General features: G+C 42.9%; 1 protein-coding gene across 1 annotated transcript; it reads right to left on the bottom strand.

Moving 5' to 3' along the window:
• Positions 1-826: 826 nt before the first annotated feature.
• Positions 827-27,378, bottom strand: pcsk1 (proprotein convertase subtilisin/kexin type 1). Its single transcript, XM_055868773.1, has 14 exons — positions 26,874-27,378; positions 25,441-25,545; positions 25,072-25,194; positions 17,771-17,917; positions 16,443-16,519; positions 13,722-13,810; positions 10,423-10,595; positions 9,863-10,075; positions 9,638-9,738; positions 9,301-9,534; positions 7,434-7,591; positions 6,085-6,218; positions 5,731-5,892; positions 827-5,523 (listed from the first exon to the last, which is right to left on the bottom strand). The coding sequence occupies exons 1-14, from the start codon at positions 27,060-27,062 to the stop codon at positions 5,089-5,091; spliced, it is 2,340 nt and encodes a 779-aa protein (XP_055724748.1). The 5' UTR covers positions 27,063-27,378; the 3' UTR covers positions 827-5,088.

The following is a 27,378-nucleotide window of genomic DNA, read 5'->3' as shown; positions in this document are numbered from 1 at the left end:
TTTTCTCGGGCCAAAGCAACCAGATGTGTTAGGAATCTCGGCTGATGGGATGAGTTTGGAGAGACAAGATATGGAGAGGGACGGAGATGGTAAGGAATGGAGGAGAGGAAATTAGAGAAGAGGAATGAAGGTGCCTTCATCTGTACAATACTGAAAATACAGGATAGGTGAAAGCGATGAGGTGCTGGGAGTCCTCTTTGCAGGTTGGCATTTATTTGGATGACTCATGTACTGGAGGCAGCTCTGCAGGGTCCTCACTACGTAAGCTGTTGTTACGTTAAGTAATACCATTTGATTCTAACCTTACCCTTACTAACCACACTGCTAACTTTATGCCTAATCCTAAACTTAAATTAAATCCAAAAAGCACATTTTTACAATAGAGCCAATTTTGACTTTGCCTCTGACCCATCTAGTGGAAACCGTTCAGCTCGGCCTCCAGGACAAGATTCATGCCAATAAACGCCAACCTGTGTCTGGTTTCACCTGTCCAGTTGTGTTGTAACTGGAATATAGATCTACAGTGATATAACTCATAATGTTGTCTATATGAACTGAAATGTCTATATGATTTTGTTTTCTACATGATCTGAAATGTTTATATGAACTGAAATGACTATGTGAACTGAAGTGTCCCTATGAACTGAAATTTTAAATTAACTGAAATGTCCATGTAGTATGAACTAAAATGGCTATATGACCTGAAATGTCCATATTAACTGAAATGTCTATATGAACTGAAGTGTCCCCATGAACTGAAATGTCTATATGAACTGAAATGGCAGATCACAGTTGTAATCCCAACAACTCAGACACACTCACCAGGTCACTTTGCAGTTTATTACGATAAATTTCATTTTGTACATCCATACATAAATACCGACATATTTCAGCTCTTGTGAACAACATTGAACAGAAGCATCAATCAAATCCAAAATATAAACAAACAGATCAACAACACTGGCTACATTGAAAGATGTTTAAATTACAGGATGCATGTAAACTGTTCTTCATCTGTCATCTTAATCTTTCACTTTGTTTGGCAGAGAGCAGGAATAGAGCCAATACCACAGAAAACAGGGGATACTTAACACTGTAGTGTATGGGGCTTTACATACATAGGGCTACGTAGCACATTCATAGCAGTTCCTAACACTGTCATAATCACTACATAAGCATTTATACATGCAAATGTCAGCTAAGATTATCAACCGCAAGTTGCCATAAGATAATGCAGTGACATCTACCGACCTGCAGTTGAGCATAAACGTGAATGTTTATGTAGGGCATATGAAGGCATTATACATACTATAAATGTGTTATAGTTTTTTTGTGTGAAGCCCCGCCTACACTAAAGTATAACTGGATTGAATCATGAAAGTCCACTAATACCAAAAATATTGTATAAATGAACATATCCAAAAAGTTGCATATAACCATGTAGTTTGTCATAGCTGAATCTGAATTAGTTAGGTAACATAGATAAATAAGATCTTTTATTTACTTTATACTTGTCATTAGAATGTCTTCTTTTTTGACTATAATGTCGGCAGTTGCATTTTCCTTTCTTCTCTAGGGAAAAGTCACTTGGGGCCCAGAGAGGGGAGAGGTCGGGCTTGTCTTTTACATGTCTGGTATGTCTGGTATGCAGAATATCAAAAAGGGAGAAGTCAGGTTTGAACGTTGTCTTCATATGTGAATCATCTGTGAAACCATGTGAAGGGCTCCACTATGTCTGTACTCCAGTCACTCCCTCCTTTTCCCATTGGGGGGAGGAGTATGGCAGTGTCTGGAACCATTGTATGTCCCCTCTGATGTTGCACTTATCTTTCATAGTATATGACCTAGAGGCTCACTCCCCTCCGTGAGCTTGTCCAGGAGGGGATGTATTTGAGATGGGAGTATCTAGAATTGACAATTGATATATGCCATTGGATGAGGTCATGTTTTGGTACTAGGAAGTACCAAGAACAGGAAGTAGAACCTCGTCTAAGAGACCAAACTGAACGATAATTTATAGCTAATGCTATCTTGCTATGGGATACTCCTCTTTCAAGTAAAAGGCCCTTTGTGAAGTTCCTAAGATCTGTGGTTTGTCATGTAAGTTGAGATGGGTGTATCTTGGCTATAAAAGATACTAAGAATTGTTTTTGTAAGCACTCTCAGAGAATTCATTTATAGACACTGAATTGATCTGAGAGTCAAAGGGCTATGGTGAAGCTCATATAATTAAAGATGGAGTTTAAAATATAACTTTGACTTGTGTGTGGTTTGTAAACTCTCCTCATTTAGTAATACAGGAAATTACCACGACAAGTTGTGTCAATATGAGTTTGTAAATGAAGTAACAACATCGAAGCCTGTTTTACATTCACCCAAACACAGGAAAAATGTTACAAAATTTGGCAGCACAACAGTTTGGCAGTGTTATTTATATTAATAATTCCATTTAGTTTGTATTAATATAAACCTAGAATTTGACTAAATCTAAAATAAAATGACTAAGGGATTTATATATATATATATTTTAGAAAAATATTTAATGCAGCATTGTACTTTTGAAAATAAAATGAATCAAATTGCACAACATTTGTATAATACTTAAAAAATAAAAAATGTATAGTTATTTTATATTATCAGTTAAAATACATAAGTATTCAGATGGTTTCAACATTGCCAATTTGCAAAAGCTTCAATCATATTCATCATATCTATATATATCTTATAAGGTCGAATAACATCCATAAAAATGACACAACCAATTGATTCTTGGTCAGTTGCCTTCCCAATTTCTTTTGTTTTAGACTGTATGTTGTTGTTTAAAAAATAAAATATTTAAAGAATTACCCCAAGGACTGAACTTTTTTTTTTCCTCAAGAGAACCGGGTAAAAGACTGCCGTTCTCAAACTCTCCAATGCTTTGTTGACACCCTGTGAAGAATATGCCACATATCATTATCTTTGAGCTTTCAGTTTGAAAAACAATCAGTAGGGGGACTGCATTTTTTATGCATTGTAAAGTATATTCGTAAACCTAACTTGAAATTGTGCATATATCTTAAAATCACATTCCTCAAATTAGGATTTGGGTTTAAGTTAACTGTAGCACAGTGAGTACCTCTACTCTTACAGAAAACAAAAACATGACAAAATAAATATGTCAAAGTATAAATATTAAATAGACATTTCAGAGTTGGAGTTTAGAAGTGGATATTTTAGAAGTATATTTAAAAACAACATTACAATCATTGTCTTTGTATAATATATTGATCATGTCAGTCATAATAGAATTATGAAATTTATATTCTGAAGGTAGCATGCTCAAGCAGGTGGTAGAGTGAAGGGAGAATAGGGCTGTGTCCCAAAAGTCTTAATGTTATTTCCTCATCTCCTTCTCTTGTCTCCTTCTCTTGTCTCCCTTTTTTCAATACCACTGATAGGTAAAGGTGATAAATAGAGCCTCAAAATATAATTTATATACTAAATATATACAATTATTAATATTAATATTTTTCTCGCTGTCTCTTGGGCCCATTCACTCAAAAATCAAGTTTGTTTTGTCTGACATTTTCATACTCCAAAAGTTATGAACAGATGAGTCTAAGTCCCGTGTCAAATCTTGTGTAGATCCAGCTACATATACTGTATATGCCAAATCTGTGATGAATGGAAATACCTTTCCTTAATCTGGAATGAATGGAAATACATTTCCTCATTTTATTCAGTACATATATTTTTTCATTAATTTGGGATTGAGGCATACAGTTGGATCTAAAAAACACATGTCCTGGTACGTGAACTCATCTCGACACCAGACCACTTTTGATGCCTGAAAACATCTTACTAACTTTTGTTTTGAAGTGAAGTGTCCCTTTAAGACTATTGGGACCCATCCTGGAGTGGAAAGATGGCTGGAGGAGGGGTGGAATGATGGTGGATAGATGGCTGGAGGAGTGTGGAATGATGGTGGATAGAGGTGGATAGATGGCTGGAGGAGGTGGTAGATAGAGGTGGATAGATGGCTGGAGGAGGGGGGTGGAATGATGGTGGATAGAGGTGGATAGATGGCTTGAGGAAGGGGGTTGAATGATGGTGGATAGATGGCTGGAGGAGGGGTGGAATGATGGTGGATAAAGATGGATAGATGGCTGGAGGAGTGTGGTGGAATGATGGTGGATTGAGGTGGAAAGATGGCTGGAGGAGGGGTGGAATGATGGTGGATAGATGGCTGGAGGAGGGGTGGAATGATGGTTGATAAAGATTGATAGATGGCTGGAGGAGTGTGGAATGATGGTGGATAGAGGTGGATAGGTGGCTGGAGGAGGTGGTGGATAGAGGTGGATAGATGGCTGGAGGAGGGGGGTGGAATGATGGTGGATAGAGGTGGATAGATGGCTTGAGGAAGGGGGTTGAATGATGGTGGATAGAGGTGGATAGATGGCTGGAGGAAGGGGGTGGAATGATGGTGGATAGAGGTGGATAAATGGCTGGAGGAGGCGGATGGAATGGAATCCTAGTTGAATCTAAGTATGCCTCTTTTCTTTCATGCATACTGATCTTAGAAGACTGAATCAATATGGCGGAAGTCTATGGGCTAGCCAGGTTTCACTACATTAGGAGGAGGGGGAGGAGGAAGAAGAAGGGAAGCCACTTGCGGGAATTGAGATGCAACCGACCTACAACTGTGCAGAATGAAAGACAGATAGACAGAGAGACAGGCTAGAATGCTACAAGGTAAGAAAAGCAGAGTTTTGGAAAAACAACAACACGTTTGGCTGGAAGAGTTTCTCTCTGGCTTTCACTCTCCCCCTCTCTCGCATGCTCCTTCCATGCCCAGCCGCCGCCTCCTCACCCTATCTCTCTCACAACATACCCCGGGGTGGCCAATCTTGACCAAGGAGAACCGCAGGGCTGTGTAGGCTTGAGCCCAGCACTAACACACCTGATTCAACTACCGATAGTTAACTAAGCACAATCTTCAATGTAGACCATGATTAGTTCAATCGGCCCTGAATCCTACAGGGCTGGATGTGTTGGGTCTGGAACAAAAGCCTGCACACACTGAGTTCCACCCCATTCCCCCCTCCCTCACTGCTTGTCGTCAGAGAGCATGTTGAAGAGTGCCTGCAGCAGCCGGTCATCTCTGTGCTTGTAGGGCTTGGCGCTGTAGAAGCCGTCACTGTAGTCGCTGTAAAGGCTGTCATCCTGCCCGGCCCGCTGGTACTGGTTGATCCTGTCCAGGGCCTGGTACAGCTTCTGGGGAGCGATGCGAGGGCCTGGTCCCCCTGGAATGGAGTGTGGCCTGCCCTGGTGCTGCTCTCCCCTGCTAGAGGAGGCCTTTTCTGGGGACTGAGGCAGGGCGGCGGGGGTCTGCCGGTTGAAGGCCGTCTGGAGGAGACGCAGAAGGGCCAGAGAGGGGGACAGGGGTGGGGAGGAGGGTCTCATCTGCTTCATCTTGGGGGTGGCGGAAGGAGGAGGTTGAGTCTTCTGCGGTGAGTGGGCCTCAGCCTGGGTGGACAGTTCCTATAGGGTTGGATAGAGAGAAAGACAAACAAACATACAGACAGAAATGGTTTAGTGAATGAGGTAAGTAAGTTACACAGAATTGCATTTGAGTTCTGACGACAGTCGACAGACCGTATATACACATGTATATTTAACCCTCTCATATGTAGACACTAGTATGGTTCGGGAGAAAATAAAAAAAGTCCCTTTAATTGTCGCACTCACCTCCATCATGTCGTCCATGTGCTCTACTCCTCTACGGTCATTCTGGACAGCGTTGTAAGGGACGTACACTCTGGGTTTCTTCATGTGCTCGGGCTTCTCTGACGTGCCGTGGAGAATCAACTTCCAGGTCAGGATCTGGCCTTCATTCTCCATCCGCCCGGACTGACAAAGGGAAATAGAAAAAGAGTGTAAAAAAACACCCTGTTTAGACAATATGTTGATACAACACAATGCTATGTGGCATTTGGAGCAGTTCGGCCACAGTAAATGGCCAGCTCCATTTTCTATAAAGTTTGAAATCGTCTAAACAAACTTTACTGGAAAGTAATGGATTGGAACTATCCCTTGACTGACCGTGTCAGTTATCTTGAGGGTCCAGGTGCCAGTGGGATCTTCTCCCCAGGTGTGAACAGACATGAAGTCCCAGTTCCTGAAGCCGTTAGATGACATGTCCCTCTCTCTCTCTGCCAGCAGGACCGTGCTAGTGCCTGATACCAGAAAATAATAATGGTTCATATAGCCTTGTTTGGCTCCAGTTTTCAGTTTTATATTGTATGTATGTGTTTTTTGGTTTTACTATCCTGGGGACCAGAACTCTTCACAAGGATAGTTAAACAAGGAAAATTCTGACAAGTTGGGACATTTTGCCGGTTCCCACAAGGAAAAAGGCTATTTTAGGCTTAGGGGTTAGGTTTAGGGTTATAGCTAAGACACACCTGTAGGATTGTCAAACGTTTGCCTGCCGACTGAACTTAGCACCTCTGAACAGTGTCAGCAGTCAATCTCATTTGTGAAATCATCAGATACTCAGTTAAAATACTCCAAACCAGAAGGTGGCAATAGCGTTGTTTGTCAATGCATGTCTGTGTGTTGCTTATGGTCTAGATTCCAGTGTTAGCTAGCTGTGCTAATGTTGCTATTTTGTAGAAAGTCCTTGTTGATACTAGCCAGATGGCCACAGCTAGATAACTACCTAGAAATATGACGAATAAATAATTTAATTCACTCTCCATAATCCCATACTGCCAGTGCCAGTACATAGCCAACTGTGTAGCTAGTTAGCTAACGTTAGCATATTTGCTAAAGGACACTGATCTAATTCGGCAGCTAACACAGGCAGCTGTTTCATGTAAACCAGCGTGATTTAATTGTAATGTCAATACTTGCTACAGTGGTTAGCTAGCTTGGAGGAAGTTTTTAGTGTTGTGTGTATTGCATCTGTGTACTTACTATAACTAGCTACCATCCCATAGCCTACATTGCATATGAAGTGTGACTGGCTCATCTGTGGATGAATAGAGAAAATGCCTCCTTTAAAAAAAAAATTGTCACCAATGTCGGTTGCCCCATGTGGGGGTTCGTGCTCTCTAATTGGCTCAAATCAAGTTGTTGGCCACTATTCTACAAGTAGAAACGTTAGGTTTGTCACTACCGGGTCAGCACGCAGCAGGTACCGCTTTTGTTCTAGCAAGAGAAGTAATGGCCTCCCACTGTGATAAGTACCTCTCGGCAGTCTATTGGTAGTGAGATTCTCGGTGTGCTTCATGCTTTACAATTACGGTTTGGGTTAGAATTAGGCTTAGGAGTTAGGGTTAGGGGATAAGGTTAGGTTAAGGGTTATGGTTAGAAAAAATAGGATTTTGAAATGGAATCAATTGTTTGATCCCCACAAGGATAGTAAAACAAACGTGTATGTGTCTAACCTGATGGGGATGTGAGTGTGATGTGTAGGTCTCCTCTCCTGGTGTACTCCATGCTGGCCTCCACTTGCACATGCTCCAGTGAGAGGACAGCGTTGTCCTGGCCATTACAGGCCTTGGTGGGGATCTCAATGGTGATCTCTACTGCTGCTTTCAATGCCCTGGGAAAAAGACACAGCACAGGAAGTTAGTACTGTGGTTGTACTACCACCATAACATACCAAACCAAACAACATTGGTTCAACGTATACTGGCCATGATTCATATATTGTACCATCGAATACAGTCAGACAAAACATGTTCTCATTATAAATCAAAATATTGACATTTAACTATTATTTATTGGTTATATTGGTATGTATCCACAAGTTGCATATTACTTGTGGATACATGTCAACATTCTGACATATTTCTAATGAGAGTTGTCTGTCTGAGTATATTACATGAATATTACATGTTATATTGACCAGGTATGACAATACATACATTTGGATGGCCAGTGGTTGGCTCAGAATCAGGGTTAATCCGTATATTCACCCAGGACGTGAATGGATGGAGCAATGACACACATGGAGGCTTAAATCCTCTGGATTATACAGAGGTGGCGTGATCAGGATGGCCTAGGTCAGAGTTACCTAACTGCTGGACCCCCAAGAGATTTTATTTGGCCCTCAAAATTTTCGGAGCAAAATAAAATAATGCTTTAAAAAATATATATTTTAAATTTTTATTGTTGGACATAAAAGACTTAATGATGATCCCTGGCCTAGGTAAAAAGGAAACTGGGTGGCATGCCAATGAGTCGCTTAATCCCAGCTGCTTGGCAAAAGGACATGATCAAGAATCGGGTTGTAGAGACATGTTTTGTGTTTGTAGTCACAAATAACTTTATCCATAGCTAATATTGTCTTCATGACCTAATCTCTCCCATTGATGTTTGGTTAGCAGAGGCAAGTAAGGCTGTTAAAGGAAATCCGAACTGTGGACTACAGTCTCTTATAGCCTGTAAACTACTGTCAGGGTAAGGAACCATCACTGTAAACTCTAAAATAACAAACCTATCATTTGAACTGAAGGTCATTTGGAGGATGTAGCCTAGGGCTGGTGACTAAACTATCTAGCGCTCACACGTCCTAAGGCAGTTAATCCGAAATGAAGGTAAACAAAACATCTGCTCAGATAAAAAAAAAATCCTTCAGAGGTTTAATCTGGAAATAAATGTTAGCTTTGCAACATTTGCCAGCTAGCTTTAGCTCTAGCTTTAAACTCCTAAAGCCTAAAAACCTAAAGTTATTAGTAAATAGAAGATTTCTCCAAAGATTGTTTGAGCCTTCCATTAAAGAAATCTAAGTCGGATCCTAGCTTTCCTATCAATACAGACCGTGGACATACATACACACATGTGCGCTTATGCACGTACACATAACATAAACACACAAAAACACAAATCTCTGGCTTTCATTTGACTGTTGTTATAATTGTTCCATATGAGAAACAGGTCAAACTACAGATGTCATTAGAAGAGCCAAAATGTAAGGACATCTCAGGACACGGGATTCTGTCTCTCATGGAATTATCGGTGCACTCTATAAATTTGCTTGTCCACCGGAATTAGTCTGAATTGAACAATACATGGGGGCAGGTTAACAGCATTGGGTCAGTAGCCGAAAGGTCACTGGTTCGAATCGCTGAGCCGTCTAGGTTAAGAAATCTGCCAATGTGCACTTGAGTAAGGCACTTAACCCTAATTGCTCTTGCTCTGGATAAAATCGTCTGCTAAATGACTAAAATGTAAATGACAAATGCAAGTATGTTATGTCAGAAGGATTAGATGTTTCTGGTATACTAGAATGTTAGAGTGTCTTTGCACCTGGGCTGGAAGGAGTCGTCCCTGATTATGCACTGTTTCTTCTCAGGGACGTGTTTCCAGGTGGCCGGGTCGGCCAGGTCCACCAGGGCCTTGGCATTGAGCAGGCCGAAGCCAAAACGACTGTTGACCATCAGGCCTGCCCCGTTCCTCTTCCAGCCGGGGTTGTTGGCCAGCGGGTCGAACTCAGACGTCCACACCACCAAGTGCTGCAGATCCCTCCACGTCAGCTCAGGGCTGGGGTGAGGGGTTAGTGGGGATAGACAAATAAGAAGTCCGACATGTCCCTAAACACCTATTTCATTAGTGAAAATCGTTTAAGTCATGATTGTTGCCTTACTTCTGTTCCAGTGCCAGGGCAAATATCCCAGCAGCCAGTGGGGCGGAGGCAGACGTTCCTGTGTGTGTCTCTGTGCATTCATTATGCAAATCAGCACTGGTCTGCAGGAAGACAGAAGTAAACAAAGTTATCATAGTTATTATAACGTAAAGTAACAAAATGTGACACGAACACTAATCTCAATTATACAGTGGTGTGGGGGACCTGGGAGCTAAGGTCACTCACTATTCTCTGGTCGGTGTAGTCTCCGCTGCTGTAGGCGGTAGCTAGGGTGGAGGAGCACTTCTCAGCGTACCAGGGGGACAGGCCCTGCTGGGAGGCACTGCTGATTGAGATGGTGTAGATGCTGTCTGTGTAGCCGTCGCAGTCGCAGTTGTCCCCCTGGCGGCCCCCGTTCCCTGACGCCCACACGAAGATAGAGCCCTTCCCTCCCCGGCCCTGAGGGGAAGGAGATGGGTGAGGAGTTAGTGTTAAGTTTGTTTTTAGTAGCCTTTTGCTTAGGTTCCTTGTCTAGCATTCCCTTTTTTAAATCAAATTTCAATGTATTTAGATGATTTGTTTGGATTTTAGTTTGTTTTGACTTCTATGTGGTTAAAGTGGAATAATTATGTTGGAATAATAATATGAGTTCCTTATTTATAAATGAGTCATTATGAAGTGTGGAGTGCTGTTGAACGGTCAATTTTACAAACAATATGAACTTGGTGATACAACAGAATAACACGATGTAGATTCATGGGATGCTATTTTTTTAAAGGGAAAAAGAGAGGACTTTGGTGTGTTACCTTCTGGATGCCGTACTCAAAGGCTTTTGACGCAAGGCGACCGGGGCCCTCGACCGTCTTGCCATCATCGTTGGGTCCCCAGCTGGCACTGTAGATGTCCACGTGGTCCGAATTGAAGCCAATAGAACTGGCCTCGATGGCATCTGTCACAATACCGTCCAACATGCGGATCCCTGCAAGTCAACATGATGGAACACGTCAGGGAAATATTTGATTGACTGTAGTTGAAGTGTTTTGAGTCATACTTTGCACGTGGTGCGGTCTTGTGCTCAAATATAAAACATGTATCAAATCAAATTTGATTTGAGACATGCGCCGAATACATCAGGTGTAGACCTTACAGTGATATGCTTACTTACAAGCCCTTAACCAACAATGCAGTTTTAAAGAAAAATAAGTGTTAAGTACAAAATAGATGAGTAAAAAATAACAAATAATTAAAGAGCAGCAGTAAAATAACAATAGCGTGGCAATATACAGGGGGTACCGGTACAGAGTCAATGTGCGGGGGCACAGGTTAGTCAAGGTAATTGAGGTAATATGTACATGAAGGTAGAGTTAAAGGGACTATGCATAGATAATAAACAGAATGTAGCAGCAGCGTAAAAGAGAGGGGGACAGACGGACAATGCAAATACTCTGAGTAGCCATTTGATTAGATGTTCAGGAGTCTTATGGCTTGGGGTCGAAGCTGTTCAGAAGCCTTGCCGTGCGGTAGCAGAGAGAACAGTCTATGACTAGGGTGGCTGGAGTCTTTGACAATTTCTAGGGCCTTCCTCCGACACTGCCTGGTATACAAGTCCAAGATGGCAGGAAGCTTGGCCCCAGTGATGTACTGTACCGTACGCACTACCCTCTGTAGTGCCTTGCGGTCGGAGGCAGAGTAGTTGCCATACCAGGCAGTGATGCAACGAGTCAGGATGCTCTCGATGGTGCAGCTGTAGAACCTTTTGAGGATTTGCGGACCCATGCCAAATCTTTTCAGTCTCCTGAGGGGGAATAGGCTTTGTTGTGCCCTCTTCACGACTGTCCTGGTGTGTTTGGACCATGATAGTTTGTTGGTGATGTGGATACCAAGAAACTTGAAGCACTCAACCTGCTCCACTACAGCCCCGTTGATAAGAATGGGGGCGTGCTCGGTCCTCATTTTCCTGTAGTCCACAATAATCTCCTTTGTCTTGATCACGTTGAGGGAGAGGTTGTTATCCTGGCACCACACAGCCAGGTCTCTGACCTCCTCCCTATAGGTTTGTCACCCTGTCACATCTGACGAGCGTCGGAGCCGGTGTGGTACTATTCATTCTTAGTCCTGTATTGACGCTTTGCCTGTTTGATGGTTCGTCAGAAAGCATAGCGGGATTTCTTATAAGCTTCCAGGTTAGAGTCCCGCTCATTGAAAGCGGTAGCTGTACCCTTTAGCTCAGTGCTGATGTTGCCTGTAATCCATGGCTTTTTGTTGGAGTATGTACGTACAGTCACTCTGGGGACGACGTCATCAATGCACTTATTGATGAAGCCAGTGACTAATGTGGTGTACTCCTCAATGCCATCGGAAGAATCCCGGAACATATTCCAGTCTGTGCTAGCAAAACAGTCCTGTAGCTTAGCATCTGCGTCATCTGACCACTTCTTTATTGACCGAGTCACTGGTGCTTCCTGCTTCAGTTTTTGCTTGTAAGCTGGAATCAGGAGGATATAATTATGGTCAGATTTGCCAAATGGAGGGCGAGGGAGAGCTTTGTACGTGTCTCTGTGTGTGGAGTAAAGGTGGTCTAGAGTTTTTTTCCCCTCTGGTTGCACATTTAACATGCTGATAGAAATGAGGTAAAACTGATTTAAGTTTCCCTGCATTAAAGTCCCCGGCCACTAGGAGCTCTGCTTCTGGATAAGCCTTTTCTTGTTGGCTTATGGCTATATACAGCTCATTGAGTGTGGTCTTGTGCCAGCATTGGTTTGTGGTGGAAAATAGACAGCTACGAAGAATATAGATAAACTCTCTTGGTAAATAGTGTGGTCTACAGCTTATCATATACTCTACCGCAGGTGAGCAAAACATTGAGACTTCCTTACTATTAGATTTCGTGCACCAGCTGTTGTTTACAAATATACACAGTCCCTTGTCTTACCGGAGGCAGCGTATAACCTGCTAGCTGTATGTTATTCATGTCGTTGTTCAGCCACGACTCGGTGAAACATTAGATATTACAGTTTTTAATATCCCATTGGTAGGATATGCGTGATTGTAGTTCATCTATTTTGTTATCCAATGATTGTAGGCTAGTAGTACTGATGGTAGATGCAGATTACCCACTCGCCATCGGATCCTAACAAGGCACCCCACCTACGTCCCCGATATCTCCATCTCTTTCTCATGCGAATCACCTTGCCTGAAGTAAATCCTTTGTGTCCGACTCATTAAAGAAAAAATCTTATTCCAGTACGAGGTGAGTAATCGCTGTCCTGATATCTAGAAGCTGTCACGCCCTGATCTGTTTCACTTGTCCTTGTGCTTGTCTCCACCCCCCTCCAGGTGTTGCCCATCTTCCCTATTATCCCCAGTGAATTTATACCTGTGTTCTCTGTCTGTTTGTTGCCAGTTCACTTTGTTCGTTCAAGCTAACCAGAGTTTTTCCTGTCAGCTCCAATCGTTTCCCAGCCTCTCTTTTCTTGTCCTCCTGGTTTTTGACCTTTGCCTGTCCTGACCCTGTACCCGCCCGCCTGACCTCCCTGCCTGACCCTAAGCCTGCCTGCCGTCCTGTACCTTTGCTCCACCTCTGGATTACTGAACTCTGCCTACCCCTGACCCTGAGTCCACCTGCCGTCCTGTACCTTTGCCTTACTCTCGATTTTCGACCCCTGCCTTCCTTGACCTGTCTTTGCCTGCCCCTGTTGCCACAATAAACATAAACATACTTCAATAGTCTGCATCTGGTCTTACCTTGATTCCTGATAGCTCTTTTCGGTCATTAGAGACGGAGGTAGAAACATTATGTACAAAACATTATGTACAAATAACGCAGAAATAAAACACACAATAGCACAATTGGTTAACTGGTGTAGGCCTACTTAAAGATCTGATAGATTTTCTCATTTTAATATTAAATATTAGCTACCTCCTCTGTGGAACAGGTGCCCAATTGTTGCTCAGTCATTTGGTAAAGTGGTGTTGCGTAATTATCCACTCAAAAAAGTAGGCTGCCACCAGGACAACTTCCCTTCCAGCTGCTGTGTGGGTCACCCAGATACACACACACACACACACACACACACACCAGGTGTGCTTGCGTTACATCTATTACCTCCAACTTTGGAGTTGTACGCCACCCCGACTCCACATTTATTGTTGTCTGCCTGCATGGCGATCTCACCGGCACACCTGGTCCCATGCCTGAGTACATACAGAAACAGAACACACAATTACAACTAAACAGAACTTTTTCTTTACAATCTGTCCCTAACGGAATGAAGTTATATTTTCATATACATATAGCAGTGGATTCAGAATACACCAGTCTGATCCAAACTTTTGTGAACTGGTTTATGGTAAATCTCAGTATTGCTTACAGTAAGCTTTAAAATCTCATCAAAACATTGCCGATCCACCATAAAACCTCTGGAAGTGTGCCAGCATCACTCGATTCACTTCGGTTTTGGTTACCTAAGATCCTTCATCTCATTATGTACTTACCATAGAAAATATTGATACTGAGGGGAAATCTTGTCAATTGAAAATGAAAGGCCCTTTGGTTTCATGTCATTTGGCATGCTTATAAGAGACAATAAACAGCCTGCTGCTGGAGTCTAAATTATACAGAGAGCTCCCAGAGTAGATTGACAACAAAAGAGTGGGTGGGTAGTGGAGTGGGTTGAGTGTGTGTGTTTTTGTGTGTAATCCTCACAGCTGTTATAGTGTGAGTCCCCATTTAAAGGAGAGAGAGAGAGAGAGAGAGAGGAAGGAGCATTGAAACATTGAGGGTTTTAGTAAGTGGTTTTCTGTGTGATTTTAACGTTTCCCAACAGATGAAGCCATTTTCTCTCTCTCCCTCGGCTTCAAATCAAATTCCGACGATGTGGCGTTGTCAGAGGTAAAATGGGCTCTTTTCAGTTGTTATGGTTAGGATCTATCATATAAATAGATTTACTATAATTATACTCTAATATTGTAATTCTACATCTATGGGATCTACCACCCAAGCAAACACTACCAGGCACAATGGCTGATAGTGGAAAGGTTTAGTCGATAGCCTGACTTTCATTCTGGTGAACTACTTTTACTGACCCACACACTAACCTATAACCTACAGTACAACATATAGAGTACCAGTCAAACGTTTGGACACACCTACTCATTCAAGGGTTTTTCTTTATTTTTTATATTTTCTACATCGTGGAATAATAGTGAAGACATCAAAACTATGAAATAACACATTTGGAATCATGTAGTAACCAAAAAAAGTGTTAAACAAATCCAAATGTATTTTATATTTGAGATTCTTCAAAGTAGCCACCCATTGCCTTGATGACAGCTTTGCACACTCTTTGCATTCTCTCAACCAGCTTCATGAGGTAGTCACCTGGAATGCATTTCAGTTACGAGGTATATGGCTCCCAGGCTAAATCTCATGGACATGTAGTAGAATAATTCAATATACAGCATTTTCCGGTAAATGTTAAATTGATCAGTCTATAGATTCCCGGGGAAATGTATTGCTTTTTTAAAAATTCACATTTACCGTAATATATAAAGCAAATCAGCGAGGAACCCTATCGATATGACTGTTATAACATTATTTTACATCAACAGCTCCAGCTGGATCATCTGTGTGTGTCTGATACACAAAGGAGATGATTGTGGACTTCAGGAAACAGCAGAGGGCGCACCCCCCTATCCACATCGAAGGGTCAGCAGTGGAGAAGGTGGAAAGTTTTAAGTTCCTGGGCGTACACATCACAGACAAACTGAAATGGTCCACCCACACAGACAGTTTGGTGAAGAAGACGCAACGGTGCCTATTCAGCCTCAGGAGGCTGAATAAATTTGGCTTGTCACCCAAAACCCTGACAAACTTTTACAGATACACAATCGAGAGCATCCTGTCGGGCTGTATCACAGCCTGGTATGGCAACTGCACCGCCCTCAACCACAGGGTGGTGCGGTTTGCATAACGCATCACCGGTGGCAAACTACCTGCCCTCCATGACACCTACAGCACCCGATGTCACAGGAAGGCCAAAAAGATAATCAAGGACAACAACCATCCGAGCCACTGTCGGTTCACACCCCTATCATCCAGAAGGCGAGGTCAGTACAGGTGCATCAAAGCTGGGACCGAGAGATTGAGAAACAGCTTCTATCTCAAGGCCATCAGACTGCTAAACAGCAATCACTAACTCAGAGAGGCTGCTGCCCACATTGAGACCCAATCACTGGACACTTTAATGAATGGATAACTAGTCACTTTAAACAATGCCACTCTAAATATTGGCACTTTAATAATGTCTACATGTCTTACATTACTCATATCACATGTACATGTATATACTGTATTTTATACCATCTACTGCACCTTGCCTATGCCGCTCGGCCATCGCTCATCCATATATTTATATGTACGTATTCTCATTCACACCTTTAGATTTGTGTGTATTAGGTAGTTGTTGGGGAATTGTTAGATTACTTGTTAGATTTGTGTGTGTTAGGGTGTTACCGTAAGCCTGCCCCCTTCTGATATGGTTATTTAATCAACAGAGAGGATGCTGTAACTAGGAAGTGAATTACATGGGTTTTATGGCGGCCTTCAGACTGCATGGGACCCGATCCATGATGAATAACATTCTCTATTACTACTGGAGTCATGATCATTTTGATTGGATACTATGCTAAATATGCATGTAAATCATGAATATACAAATTATGGTTTGAAAACAGATGAATGTGTGCGAAAGTCCTACACACCTCTCCCATATGTCACAAATAGCCATGATATCATGTATGTCCCTGAAATAAATAACCAACTTACTTGTTCTCATTGGTGGAGTCGTACCTGGGGAAGGGGTCAGAGTCGTTGTCATTGAAATCGTAGCTGGCTGCTGCGTCCTGGATAAGGACGAGACAGGGAAATCACAACAGGATTCAGAACCCAATCTGGCAACCCACTTAACAGGTTACTAGACCAAGGGCCAACCTATTGTCACTGTGAGGGACTGTAAATAACATCTATGGATGGTTGAACACCAGACAAGAGGAACATGGAGGAAATTATTTAGGGCTGAAACAAAGCCATTCGGTTTGAGAGAGGGGAAATGTATAACATTTGTCAATATGTCTTTGTCTTTAAGGTTTATTGCTATAAGGTTGAAGTAACTGAACAAGACAATATAATCTGCAGTTAAAATGAGCTTGTGGACAATGCATCTAATAATTCAAAAGTTTTACACTTGAATCAGAATCATTAAAACCATTCTGCTCTAATGTACAAGAAAACAAATAAGCGCAAGAAAATTACTTTTAGTGTCAATTAAGGCAAGAATTAATCTGTGAAAATTATGCAAATGAAAGCAGAGGGCATCGATGAGTGAAGATGGATGAGCGTCTCACTTGAGTCCATTGATTAATCACAGCCATGCTAATTATAGTCAGAGTCTATTCTATCAGCCTTGTTGTCATACTTCCTCTCCCTCCCCCTCTCTCTATCTCTCTGTCTTTCTTTCTCTCACAATCTGCCTCTCTGTATGGAGATTCTAGTGCTAGTCTGTCAATGCCTGGTGTCAGACAGAGAAATTACTGTTTGCCACCAAAACGCAGAAATCTCAAGATTCACAGATTTCCTCTCATTTCAAGATTTGAGAAATGTGCCAACAAGACTGTCTAATGAGCTTTGGTTCGTTTAAAAAAAACACCTGTCCCCCCAAAAATAGTGTTCAAAGTCATCGTCTCACTTGCAATTGGGTTTGGCGGCCTAAATGTTGATTATTTGAAACTTTAACAGAAACTTTTTCAAAATGTTTAAACACAATAGTCACTAGCTAAGACTTCTTCACTATAACCTTTAACCAACTTGAGGAAAAACCTTGATAAATGCTAAAGACAACTTCGCAGTTATACTAGCCAAGTATTATATCTGTCAACGCAGCAACTACATAATAATCTAGAACCACAATAACTCCTCCTATTATTGATGTCCAGTTCTGTCCTCAATGCACACTATACAACCGTCATCACCACCTATCATATAGCAATTTATTACTGCTTATTAGTGCTTCATGAATGGCTGTGTAAGTGTCACCGACATTGCTATGGGAACGCTCTCCCTTACTGATGTCTGTTGCCGTGGAAACGTGGTCTTACATAGTTGGGGTAGATGTCGGTGTGGTTCCACTCCAGACCGTCGTCCAGCACGGTGATGACCACTCCTTTTCCTGTGAACCCTTTCTTCCACACAGGAATAACGTGGAGGTCCAGCTTGGGCAGGGAGGACGACGTCCGAGTGTCTTGCTGGAATGGCCGACACAGAGGGGGAAGAGGAGAAGGAGAGAGAGAAGGAGAGGGAGAGTAGTTTAAGTTGTTTGTAGTTAAATCATGTGCACAGTACATTAAGCAATAAAGGCATACTGCGGGATTTTGGCAACAAGGCCCTTTATCTACTTCCCCAGAGTCAGATGAACTCATGGATACCATTTTATGTCTCTGAGTGTAGTTTGACAAAATCCTGAAGTATCCCTTTAAGACAAGATCTAATGACATTGGCACTGGATTTACATATAGGAAGTAGCTCCCATACAACGCAAATAATGGAAAAAGAACAGCACAGCTGTGGTGCCTTAAGAGTGAGGTACTTCAACTAAATTGCGTCTGTGAATATCAAGTATCATAGGCCAGTATCCAAAACAATGGAGAAAGGTCAACTGAAGATGGCCACCTCGCTGTGCTAGCTCCATCTTCGCTAATGGAGGCTGTCATGTCCAAAGTTGACCTTCAGGAATTCATGATCAGCTTGTTGCTTTCTTTGTCCTGGCTGAGTCCACTCTCTTGACCACTTACAGTAGGAAACCCTTGGCGTAGAGAGCATGCAGGTTAATACTTCAATCCAACAAAATTACTCAACTAAGTGGATCACTGAAGACCGCACTAAGGTTGAGAATCTTGCGACGCGTAATAAAACAATAATACTTCATGATTGTGTCATTGTGCGAGACCAAGCCTCTATCACCTCTACCAAGCCTCTGTCTAATGTTGACTTCTGTGATCGAAAAAGCCTTGGCCTTATGCATGTCAACATCAGAAGCCTCCTCCCTAAGTTTGCCTTACTCACCGCTTTAGCACACTCTGCCAACCCTGATGTCCTTGCCGTTTCCGAATCCTGGCTTAGGAAGACCACCAAAAATTCTGAGATTTCCATACCCAACTATAACACTTTCCGTCAAGATAGAACTGCCAAAGGGGGAGGAGTTGCAATCTACTGCAGAGATAGCCTGCAAAGTTCTGTCATACTTTCCAGGTCTATGCCCAAACAGTTCGAACTTCTAATTTTAAAAATTAATCTCTCCAGAAATAAGTCTCTCACTGTTGCCGCCTGCTACCGACCCCCCTCAGCTCCCAGCTGTGCCCTGGACACCATCTGTGAATTGATCGCTCCCCATCTAGCTTCAGAGTTTGTTCTGTTAGGTGACCTAAACTGGGATATGCTTAACACCCCGGCAGTCCTACAATCTAAGCTTGATGCCCTCAATCTCACTCAAATCATCAAGGAACCCACCAGGTACAACCCTAAATCCGTAAACATGGGCACCCTAATAGACATTATCCTGACCAACTTGCCCTCCAAATACACCTCTGCTGTCTTCAATCAAGATCTCAGCGATCACTGCCTCATTGCCTGTATCCGCCACGGGTCCGCGGCCAAACGACCACCCCTCATCACTGTCAAACGCTCCCTAAAACACTTCTGCGAGCAGGCCTTTCTAATCGACCTGGCCCGGGTACCCTGGAAGGATATTGACCTCATCCCGTCAGTTGAGGATGCCTGGTCATTCTTTAAAAGTTACTTCCTCACCATATTAGACAAGCATGCTCCGCTCAAAAAATGCAGAACCAAGAACAGATATAGCCCTTGGTTCACTCCAGACCTGACTGCCCTCGACCAGCACAAAAACATCCTGTGGCGAACTGCAATAGCATCGAAGAGCCCCCGCGATATGCAACTGTTCAGGGAAGTCAGGAACCAATACACGCAGTCAGTCAGGAAAGCAAAGGCCAGCTTTTTCAAGCAGAAATTTGCATCCTGTAGCTCTAACTCGAAAAAGTTCTGGGATACTGTAAAGTCCATGGAAAACAAGAGCACCTCCTCCCAGCTGCCCACTTCACTGAGGCTAGGTAACACGGTCACCACTGATAAGTCCGTGATAATCGAAAACTTCAACAAACATTTCTCAATGGCTGGCCATGCCTTCCTCCTGGCGACTCCAACCTTGGCCAACAGCCCCGCCCCCCCCGCTGCTACTCGCCCAAGCCTCCCCAGCTTCTCCTTTACCCATATCCAGATAGCAGATGTTCTGAAAGAGCTGGAAAACCTGGACCCATACAAATCAGCTGGGCTTGACAATCTGGACCCCCTATTTCTGAAACTGTCCGCCGCCATTGTCGCACCCCCTATTACCAGCCTGTTCAACCTCTCCTTCGTATCATCTGAGATCCCCAAGGATTGGAAAGCTGCCGCGGTCATCCCCCTCTTCAAAGGGGGAGACACCCTGGACCCAAACTGTTACAGACCTATATCCATCCTGCCCTGCCTATCTAAGGTCTTCGAAAGCCAAGTCAACAAACAGATCACTGACCATCTCGAATCCCACCGTACCTTCTCCGCTGTGCAATCCGGTTTCCGAGCCGGTCACGGGTGCACCTCAGCCACGCTCAAGGTACTAAACGATGTCATAACCGCCATCGATAAAAGACATTACTGTGCAGCCGTCTTCATCGACCTGGCCAAGGCTTTCGACTCTGTCAATCACCATATTCTTATCGGCAGACTCAGTAGCCTCGGTTTTTCTAATGACTGCCTTGCCTGGTTCACCAACTACTTTGCAGACAGAGTTCAGTGTGTCAAATCGGAGGGCATGTTGTCCGGTCCTCTGGCAGTCTCTATGGGGGTACCACAGGGTTCAATTCTCGGGCCGACTCTTTTCTCTGTATACATCAATGATGTTGCTCTTGCTGCGGGCGATTCCCTGATCCACCTCTACGCAGACGACACCATTCTGTATACTTCTGGCCCTTCCTTGGACACTGTGCTATCTAACCTCCAAACGAGCTTCAATGCCATACAACACTCCTTCCGTGGCCTCCAACTGCTCTTAAACGCTAGTAAAACCAAATGCATGCTTTTCAACCGTTCGCTGCCTGCACCCGCACGCCCGACTAGCATCACCACCCTGGACGGTTCCGACCTAGAATATGTGGACATCTATAAGTACCTAGGTGTCTGGCTAGACTGCAAACTCTCCTTCCAGACTCATATCAAACATCTCCAATCCAAAATCAAATCTAGAGTCGGCTTTCTATTCCGCAACAAAGCCTCCTTCACTCACGCCGCCAAACTTACCCTAGTAAAACTGACTATCCTACCGATCCTCGACTTCGGCGATGTCATCTACAAAATAGCTTCCAATACTCTACTCAGCAAACTGGATGCAGTTTATCACAGTGCCATCCGTTTTGTTACTAAAGCACCTTGTACGACCCACCACTGCGACCTGTATGCCCTAGTCGGCTGGCCCTCGCTACATGTTCGTCGTCAGACCCACTGGCTCCAGGTCATCTACAAGGCTATGCTAGGTAAAGTGCCGCCTTATCTCAGTTCACTGGTCACGATGGCTACACCCACCCGTAGCACGCGCTCCAGCAGGTGTATCTCACTGATCATCCCTAAAGCCAAAACCTCATTTGGACGCCTTTCCTTCCAGTTCTCTGCTGCCTGCGACTGGAATGAATTGCAAAAATCTCTGAAGTTGGAGACTTTTATCTCCCTCAACAACTTTAAAAATCTGCTATCCGAGCAGCTAACTGATCGCTGCAGCTGTACATAGTCCATCTGTAAACTACCCACCCAATTTACCTACCTCACCCCCCATACTGCTTTTATTTATTTACTTTTCTGCTCTTTTGCACACCAGTATCTCTTCTTGCACATGATCATCTGATGATTTATCACTCCAGTGTTAATCTGCTAAATTGTAATTACTTGATTTATTGCCTACCTCATGCCTTTTGCACACATTGTATATAGATTCTCTTTTTTTTCTACCATGTTATTGACTTGTTTATTGTTTACTCCATGTGTAACTCTGTGTTGTTGTCTGTTCACACTGTTATGCTTTATCTTGGCCAGGTCGCAGTTGCAAATGAGAACTTGTTCTCAACTAGCCTACCTGGTTAAATAAAGGTGAAATAAAATAAAATAAAATAAAAATCAGTGATACCTTTAATGTATTTCATGTAAATGTATGTGTATATGTTTGGGGTACCCAACTAGTGTTAATTTGCTAATCAGTAGGGAGTGAGAGTGTAGCGGTCCTCCCTGAGGGGAGATGGGATGATTCAGAGCAGCAGAAGGGACTAAAAAAAGACTAGGAAAGTCTTGGAGCTGCTGTGTTCCCTCCCGCATTATGCACAGACACTGCAGAACGCCACCCAGTGCAATGAGTCATCGCTGTGATCTCTCTATCTCTCTCTTGCTCTCTGTCCTTTCTCCTCTTCTCCTATCTCTCTTCTTCCTATCTCTTTTGCACCCCCTCTTTCTATTTTTCTCTCTCTTGATCCCTCTTTCTTTCCCATTTCTCTTCTCTTTTGGGCCGTCTCACTTATCTTCCCTCTCTCTCTCTTCTGTTTTTCTCCGACTACTAGAGGAAGTGAAGAGATGGGGGGTGGTAGTGGGAGACTGGAGACTGACTCTGTTTGAATGATCATCAAAACCCTCCGATTCATCCTTACAACACAGATACCACACCATTCCTTTCTACAACAGGGACAGTTGACAAAACAATCAAATGTACAACATTTTCCCCCTATAGATATCCTACCAAATGACCAAAACGTATAAATGTGTCAGACTATCAAATATTCTGTAAGAAATCAGGCTGTGCAGTCCTGTTGACGGCTTCTGTAGCTCCTTTGTCTTGGTATCGTATTGGATGACTCATCTATTGACTGGCACGTAAGCTGTGGGCTCCAAACAGCCCTGCTCGCACGCACAAGCAAGCATTTAGAATGGACACTTACAGTAAACAAACACATCGGCATCCACACACGCTTACAGTATGTGTACAAACTGAAACCTGCACACACACACACACACACACACACACACACACACACACACACACACACACACACACACACACACACACACACACACACACACACACACACACACACACACACACACACACACACACACACACACACACACACACACCTCTTGACAGAGGGAGTAATCTAAATGTATTATGAGTCACTCCTTTGATTGCATTATCAGGCAGTCACCCAATCCTATAATCTCTATCTCTCTCCATCTCCCTCTCTAAACATCACTTTCTCCATACAATCCTTCTCTCCATCCCTCCTTCTCTCCATTATGTCTTTCTCCCTCACTGCCTTCTTCCCCTCACTCCAACCCCCCTTCAATTCTTCAATCCATCAGTACCTCCATCCCACTGTCCACGTCATGTTCTTCATTCCTCCCTCTGCCCTTTTGCCTCTCTACGCACTCCTTATTCCCTCTCCTTTCACTATCACTTTTTTCCCTTCAACTTCCATCTCATTCTTGATATCCCTCATTAGCTTTATCTCTCTTCCTCTATCCTTCGTTTTATGTACTCCCACACACACCCTTATTTATATTTTCCCTTGGGGATTACTACTATTTCATATTCATATTTCATATCTTTCTTTCATATTTGATATCCCTGACTGAAAGTCCCTAGGGCTGGCCTAGACCAATCAGAGGGCTGTAACAAATGAGTGGACAGGTGTAGGTGTTTGTCAGCTATGCCCTCTCAATGGCAGACATAAACGAGCACGTCATGACCAATTCAATTAGGGTCATCAGCCCAGATGAGTAAAAAGGATCCATCTGGATATATTTTCTTATGTTCTACAGTGAGTGACTCAGTTCATTAAGTTCAGGGAACATAGAAAGAATGGACAAAATACACACACTGACGCACGTAAACATACTCAAACACACACACACTGACGTACGTAAACATACTCAAACACACACACACTGACGCACGTAAACATACTCCAACACACACACTGACGCACGTAAACATACTCAAACACACACACGTGCGCACACACATGTCCTATCATTATGAGATAACAGATGTTGACTTAGCCAGCACTGCTGCCATGGAAAACAAATAACAAAATTAGAAATAATGACTCGCTGCATTTAATAAATGACCAAATACCGTTACAAAAGTTCTCTCCACTCTCACAATAATTGCAAGGGGGCCATAATAGCGTATCAATGTTAGCAAAATCCTATTGGCACGCAATTATAACACAACCTGTAAAAGTAATGACATAGAATAAAATAGTAAAAATGGAGAATAGGTTGGTTCAGCCTAATCCTAAATACAGGATGAAGTGGATGTGTCTGTAATGTATCTGGTAGGGAATACATAGCTGTGACACTATCCTCCACTGGCTTGGCCTCAGTGGGCTGAAATAGCCATTGTGTACGGCTAAATTGGGTCTTAATGTGTGACAGCCTTTTCCGTTCCACTGGATTATGGTTGGAGAGAGTGAGTTCCCTTACAATCTCCTGCCAGGCCGGCATGTTCAATTAAACAAATGGGTCTTTTTACTGGGATTTTGAATGATTACTAATTCCTTTGACTATTGCAGAGTTAAAACCTTTCTTTCACATTTCTCAAGTCTCGCACATACATATTCATGCGTGATCGCTGAAGATATTTGTCTCATCCTCACACACGTGCATGGCAATATAGACACATGCTGTTCCTCACACATGTAGGCTTTCCTTTCATTTGGACAGATCCTAATTGTGATAGGCAACAACATCAATAAATCTAAGTCTTACGCAAGACCTCTAATGAACTGGTGCTATACACACTTCTCTAAAAGGCTTGTGAGGAAGCTGTCCGTCCCTGCCAGTACTGAATCTCAGGGGCTCTGGGATTGTGTTAGCCTGGTCCCAGATCTGTTTGTGCTGTCTTTCCAATACTCAATGACTTTGACCATTAGGAATTGCCACGACAGCACAAGCAGATCTGGGACTAGGCTAGGATTGTGTTTGTGAATCAGGTCAAACAGAAGGCAGCAGCAGACACCAGCCGGATCTGAACTGACATCACTGATAGTCGGGTCAGAAAACATATTTTAGATTGCTGTTTATTCAGCGTTTCAGTTCTGGCCCTGGCTATTAGCCACCATGACAAGAAATTACCAAATAACTACACAGACAGACAAACAACCAAATAACCACACAGACAACCAAATAACCACACAGACAACCAAATAACCACACAGACAACCAAATAACCTAGACTGTTCAAAGTGTAATTTTACTCACTGGGTATGACTTATAGGAAACATATGGGAACATGTGGTTCTTTGGGACTTACCAGGTACCACTGCTGGTTCCACATGGGGTCATTGAACAGCTCGTCCACCGGACAGTCCCGGCATGACCCCAGTGACGCCCGCTTACTGCGCCGCTTCTCATATTGTTGCTCCACCCATGATACCTTGACGCCCAAAGAGACAGAGAGATATTAGAATTCTGCCATATTTAGGTTTATGCTGTATATTCGCTTACTTAGCTAATTCACACATGCAGGTGTTTTATTCTGAAAACTGGAGGTATTTACCCGTGAGAGGAGTCTACCAGAAGAGACACAGACACACAGTGTGTCCAATATGGCACTATAAAGGAAATAGGGTGCCATTTCAGACACGGCAATAGACAATGTTACAGATACAGGACTGTTTACCCGATCATCTTCGGACAGGCGTTTGGTGATGTGATCGGCACTTCGTTTCGTCCTGCTAGGATGAGTCTGGTGTTTAAACAAGTAATGGTTTTCTAGCGCCCCAATCTGCAGACAGGAGGAGAGTGGTGGGTTATTGAATATTTCATAGCGGTGATGTAATACCATTATCCTCTTCCTGTCAATCCCATAACATAGGACTGCCTGCAATTATTAATGCAATAATTATTAATTATATATTAATCAAGTGCCTTGGGTCATATTACACCCGGAAGTACATCTCCCTTTAAAATTCTTGAACAGCTTGTTGAATCAGTACCTTCGATCATTCTCAAACATGGGTAGCTGATGATATTAAATTATTATATTATAATGACAGGAAGGCAAATACCACCACGACAGCAATAGGCCTGCTAGTTTCCTTATTAGTTATATTTATAGCCGGCCTTGTTTAGCAATTTCCTGGGAAAGAGAAACACAGCTAAACCCACTGAATCTAAAGGTGCTTATCAGAATAGCATGCACATTGTGCAAATAATGAGTCAATCACAGATACTGCTTAAAAGAAAAATAACACTAATCTAGGATACGAGTTACTCTGAGCCACAGTTTAGGCCTATTATTATTATGTAGCTGAAATGGTATCATACCCATCCCCCTGGCTGAATGGAAACACAGGTTAACCATTGACCTGTGTAGTCAGAGCGCTAGTTTCCTCTGAGTAGACTAGAGAGAGGTCCCCTGGGGGTGTATAGGCCTAATGTGTTTGTTTTGGACAAGGTAGAAGGTAAATTACAACATTGGCTATCAACATATTTACAGAAGGGGGCTATCATCAGTATACAGCACACAATGAGTCATTGTTACAGTCTATTACATGAAATATGGATTGGATCCCCATCTTTCGCCCAAATACATTGATAGACTAATTGTTTGTACTTGTTTGATGATTTACATGTACTTATTATAAAGTAACAGTGATACGCAAATACACTGATTGTAAAACAACTAAAAAGCCAATAATGGACATTTAATAGGTTACACGAGGACCGAGTTTGTGAAACCCTGGGTTACACTATTGAATTTCCCTTCTCACTCTGACCAGACTTATGAAGATGATTGACAGAGTGCACCAATCACAATAGTTGCGGTTTTTAAATCTCAGTTAATGCATAAGTTCAGTAAGGATGCTGTCTGTGTAGACTTCAACATCAGGAACAAGGCTGCCATGGCACCCTCCATCTCAGCTTTCAGCTGTATACAACCGAATGAATACTACTAATAAAAAATTGGAATACTGATACCAAGACAAGATACTGAGACAAATTGAACACAGAAATATGCATATTAATTGTATAGTGTAAAGAGATACACTGTTCCAAGACCACAATTGTGTGGAGCGAACTTGTTACTGCGTTGCTGTGGCTCTAACCTACCTGGCGGACTACTCGGTAGTCCAGTTCTTTGGCAATGGACCTGGCGGCGTCCGGTCCTCCGGGAATCTCCACCGCCCATTCGTTGAGGTACTGTCTGTCCCCGAATGAAGCATTCACGGAACGAGCGATGGAGCAGAGAACCGCAAGAGCACAGCACATCACCGTTGTTGGGCGACATCTCATTTCCATCTCAGAGAAAATACGATTAGATTAAAAATATATTTGATTGATGCTCTTGGAAGGCATACAAGACAACAAATTAAAAACAAAAACGCAAGTAATATTAAATCAATTGGTTCGCCTTGCATGTATTTTTTCCTTCAAATTGCAGGGTGGGAAAGAGTACCTGTCACAGCGTTATTGCCTTATTGAACCATCAAGGAAAGCAATCGGAGAGTAAACCTTGGAAGGGGGCGAGAATATTTACACGTCAAATTACGAATCGTTTCTGACGTCAACGAGCATACATACCACGGGGTAGGGTCTATGTTCGAGTCCCGAGAGA

The sequence above is a fragment of the Salvelinus fontinalis genome, chromosome 18, assembly GCF_029448725.1.
Source record: "Salvelinus fontinalis isolate EN_2023a chromosome 18, ASM2944872v1, whole genome shotgun sequence".
In the NCBI taxonomy this organism is placed as follows: Eukaryota; Metazoa; Chordata; class Actinopteri; order Salmoniformes; family Salmonidae; genus Salvelinus; species Salvelinus fontinalis.
The sequence above is the reverse complement of the archived record's forward strand: the minus strand, read 5'-3'. Positions and strand labels throughout refer to the sequence as shown.

Excerpts from the sequence above, each read along its gene's own strand:
- pcsk1 (XM_055868773.1), bottom strand. The coding sequence starts at position 27,062 with ATGGAAATGAGATGTCGCCCAACAACGGTGATGTGCTGTGCTCTTGCG. Across the intron at positions 9,535-9,637 it reads GCCCTGGCACTGGAACAGAA|CCCTGAGCTGACGTGGAGGG; the intron begins GTAAGGCAACAA and ends CCCTCACCCCAG. Across the intron at positions 5,893-6,084 it reads CCCTCAAGATAACTGACACG|TCCGGGCGGATGGAGAATGA; the intron begins GTCAGTCAAGGG and ends TCCCTTTGTCAG.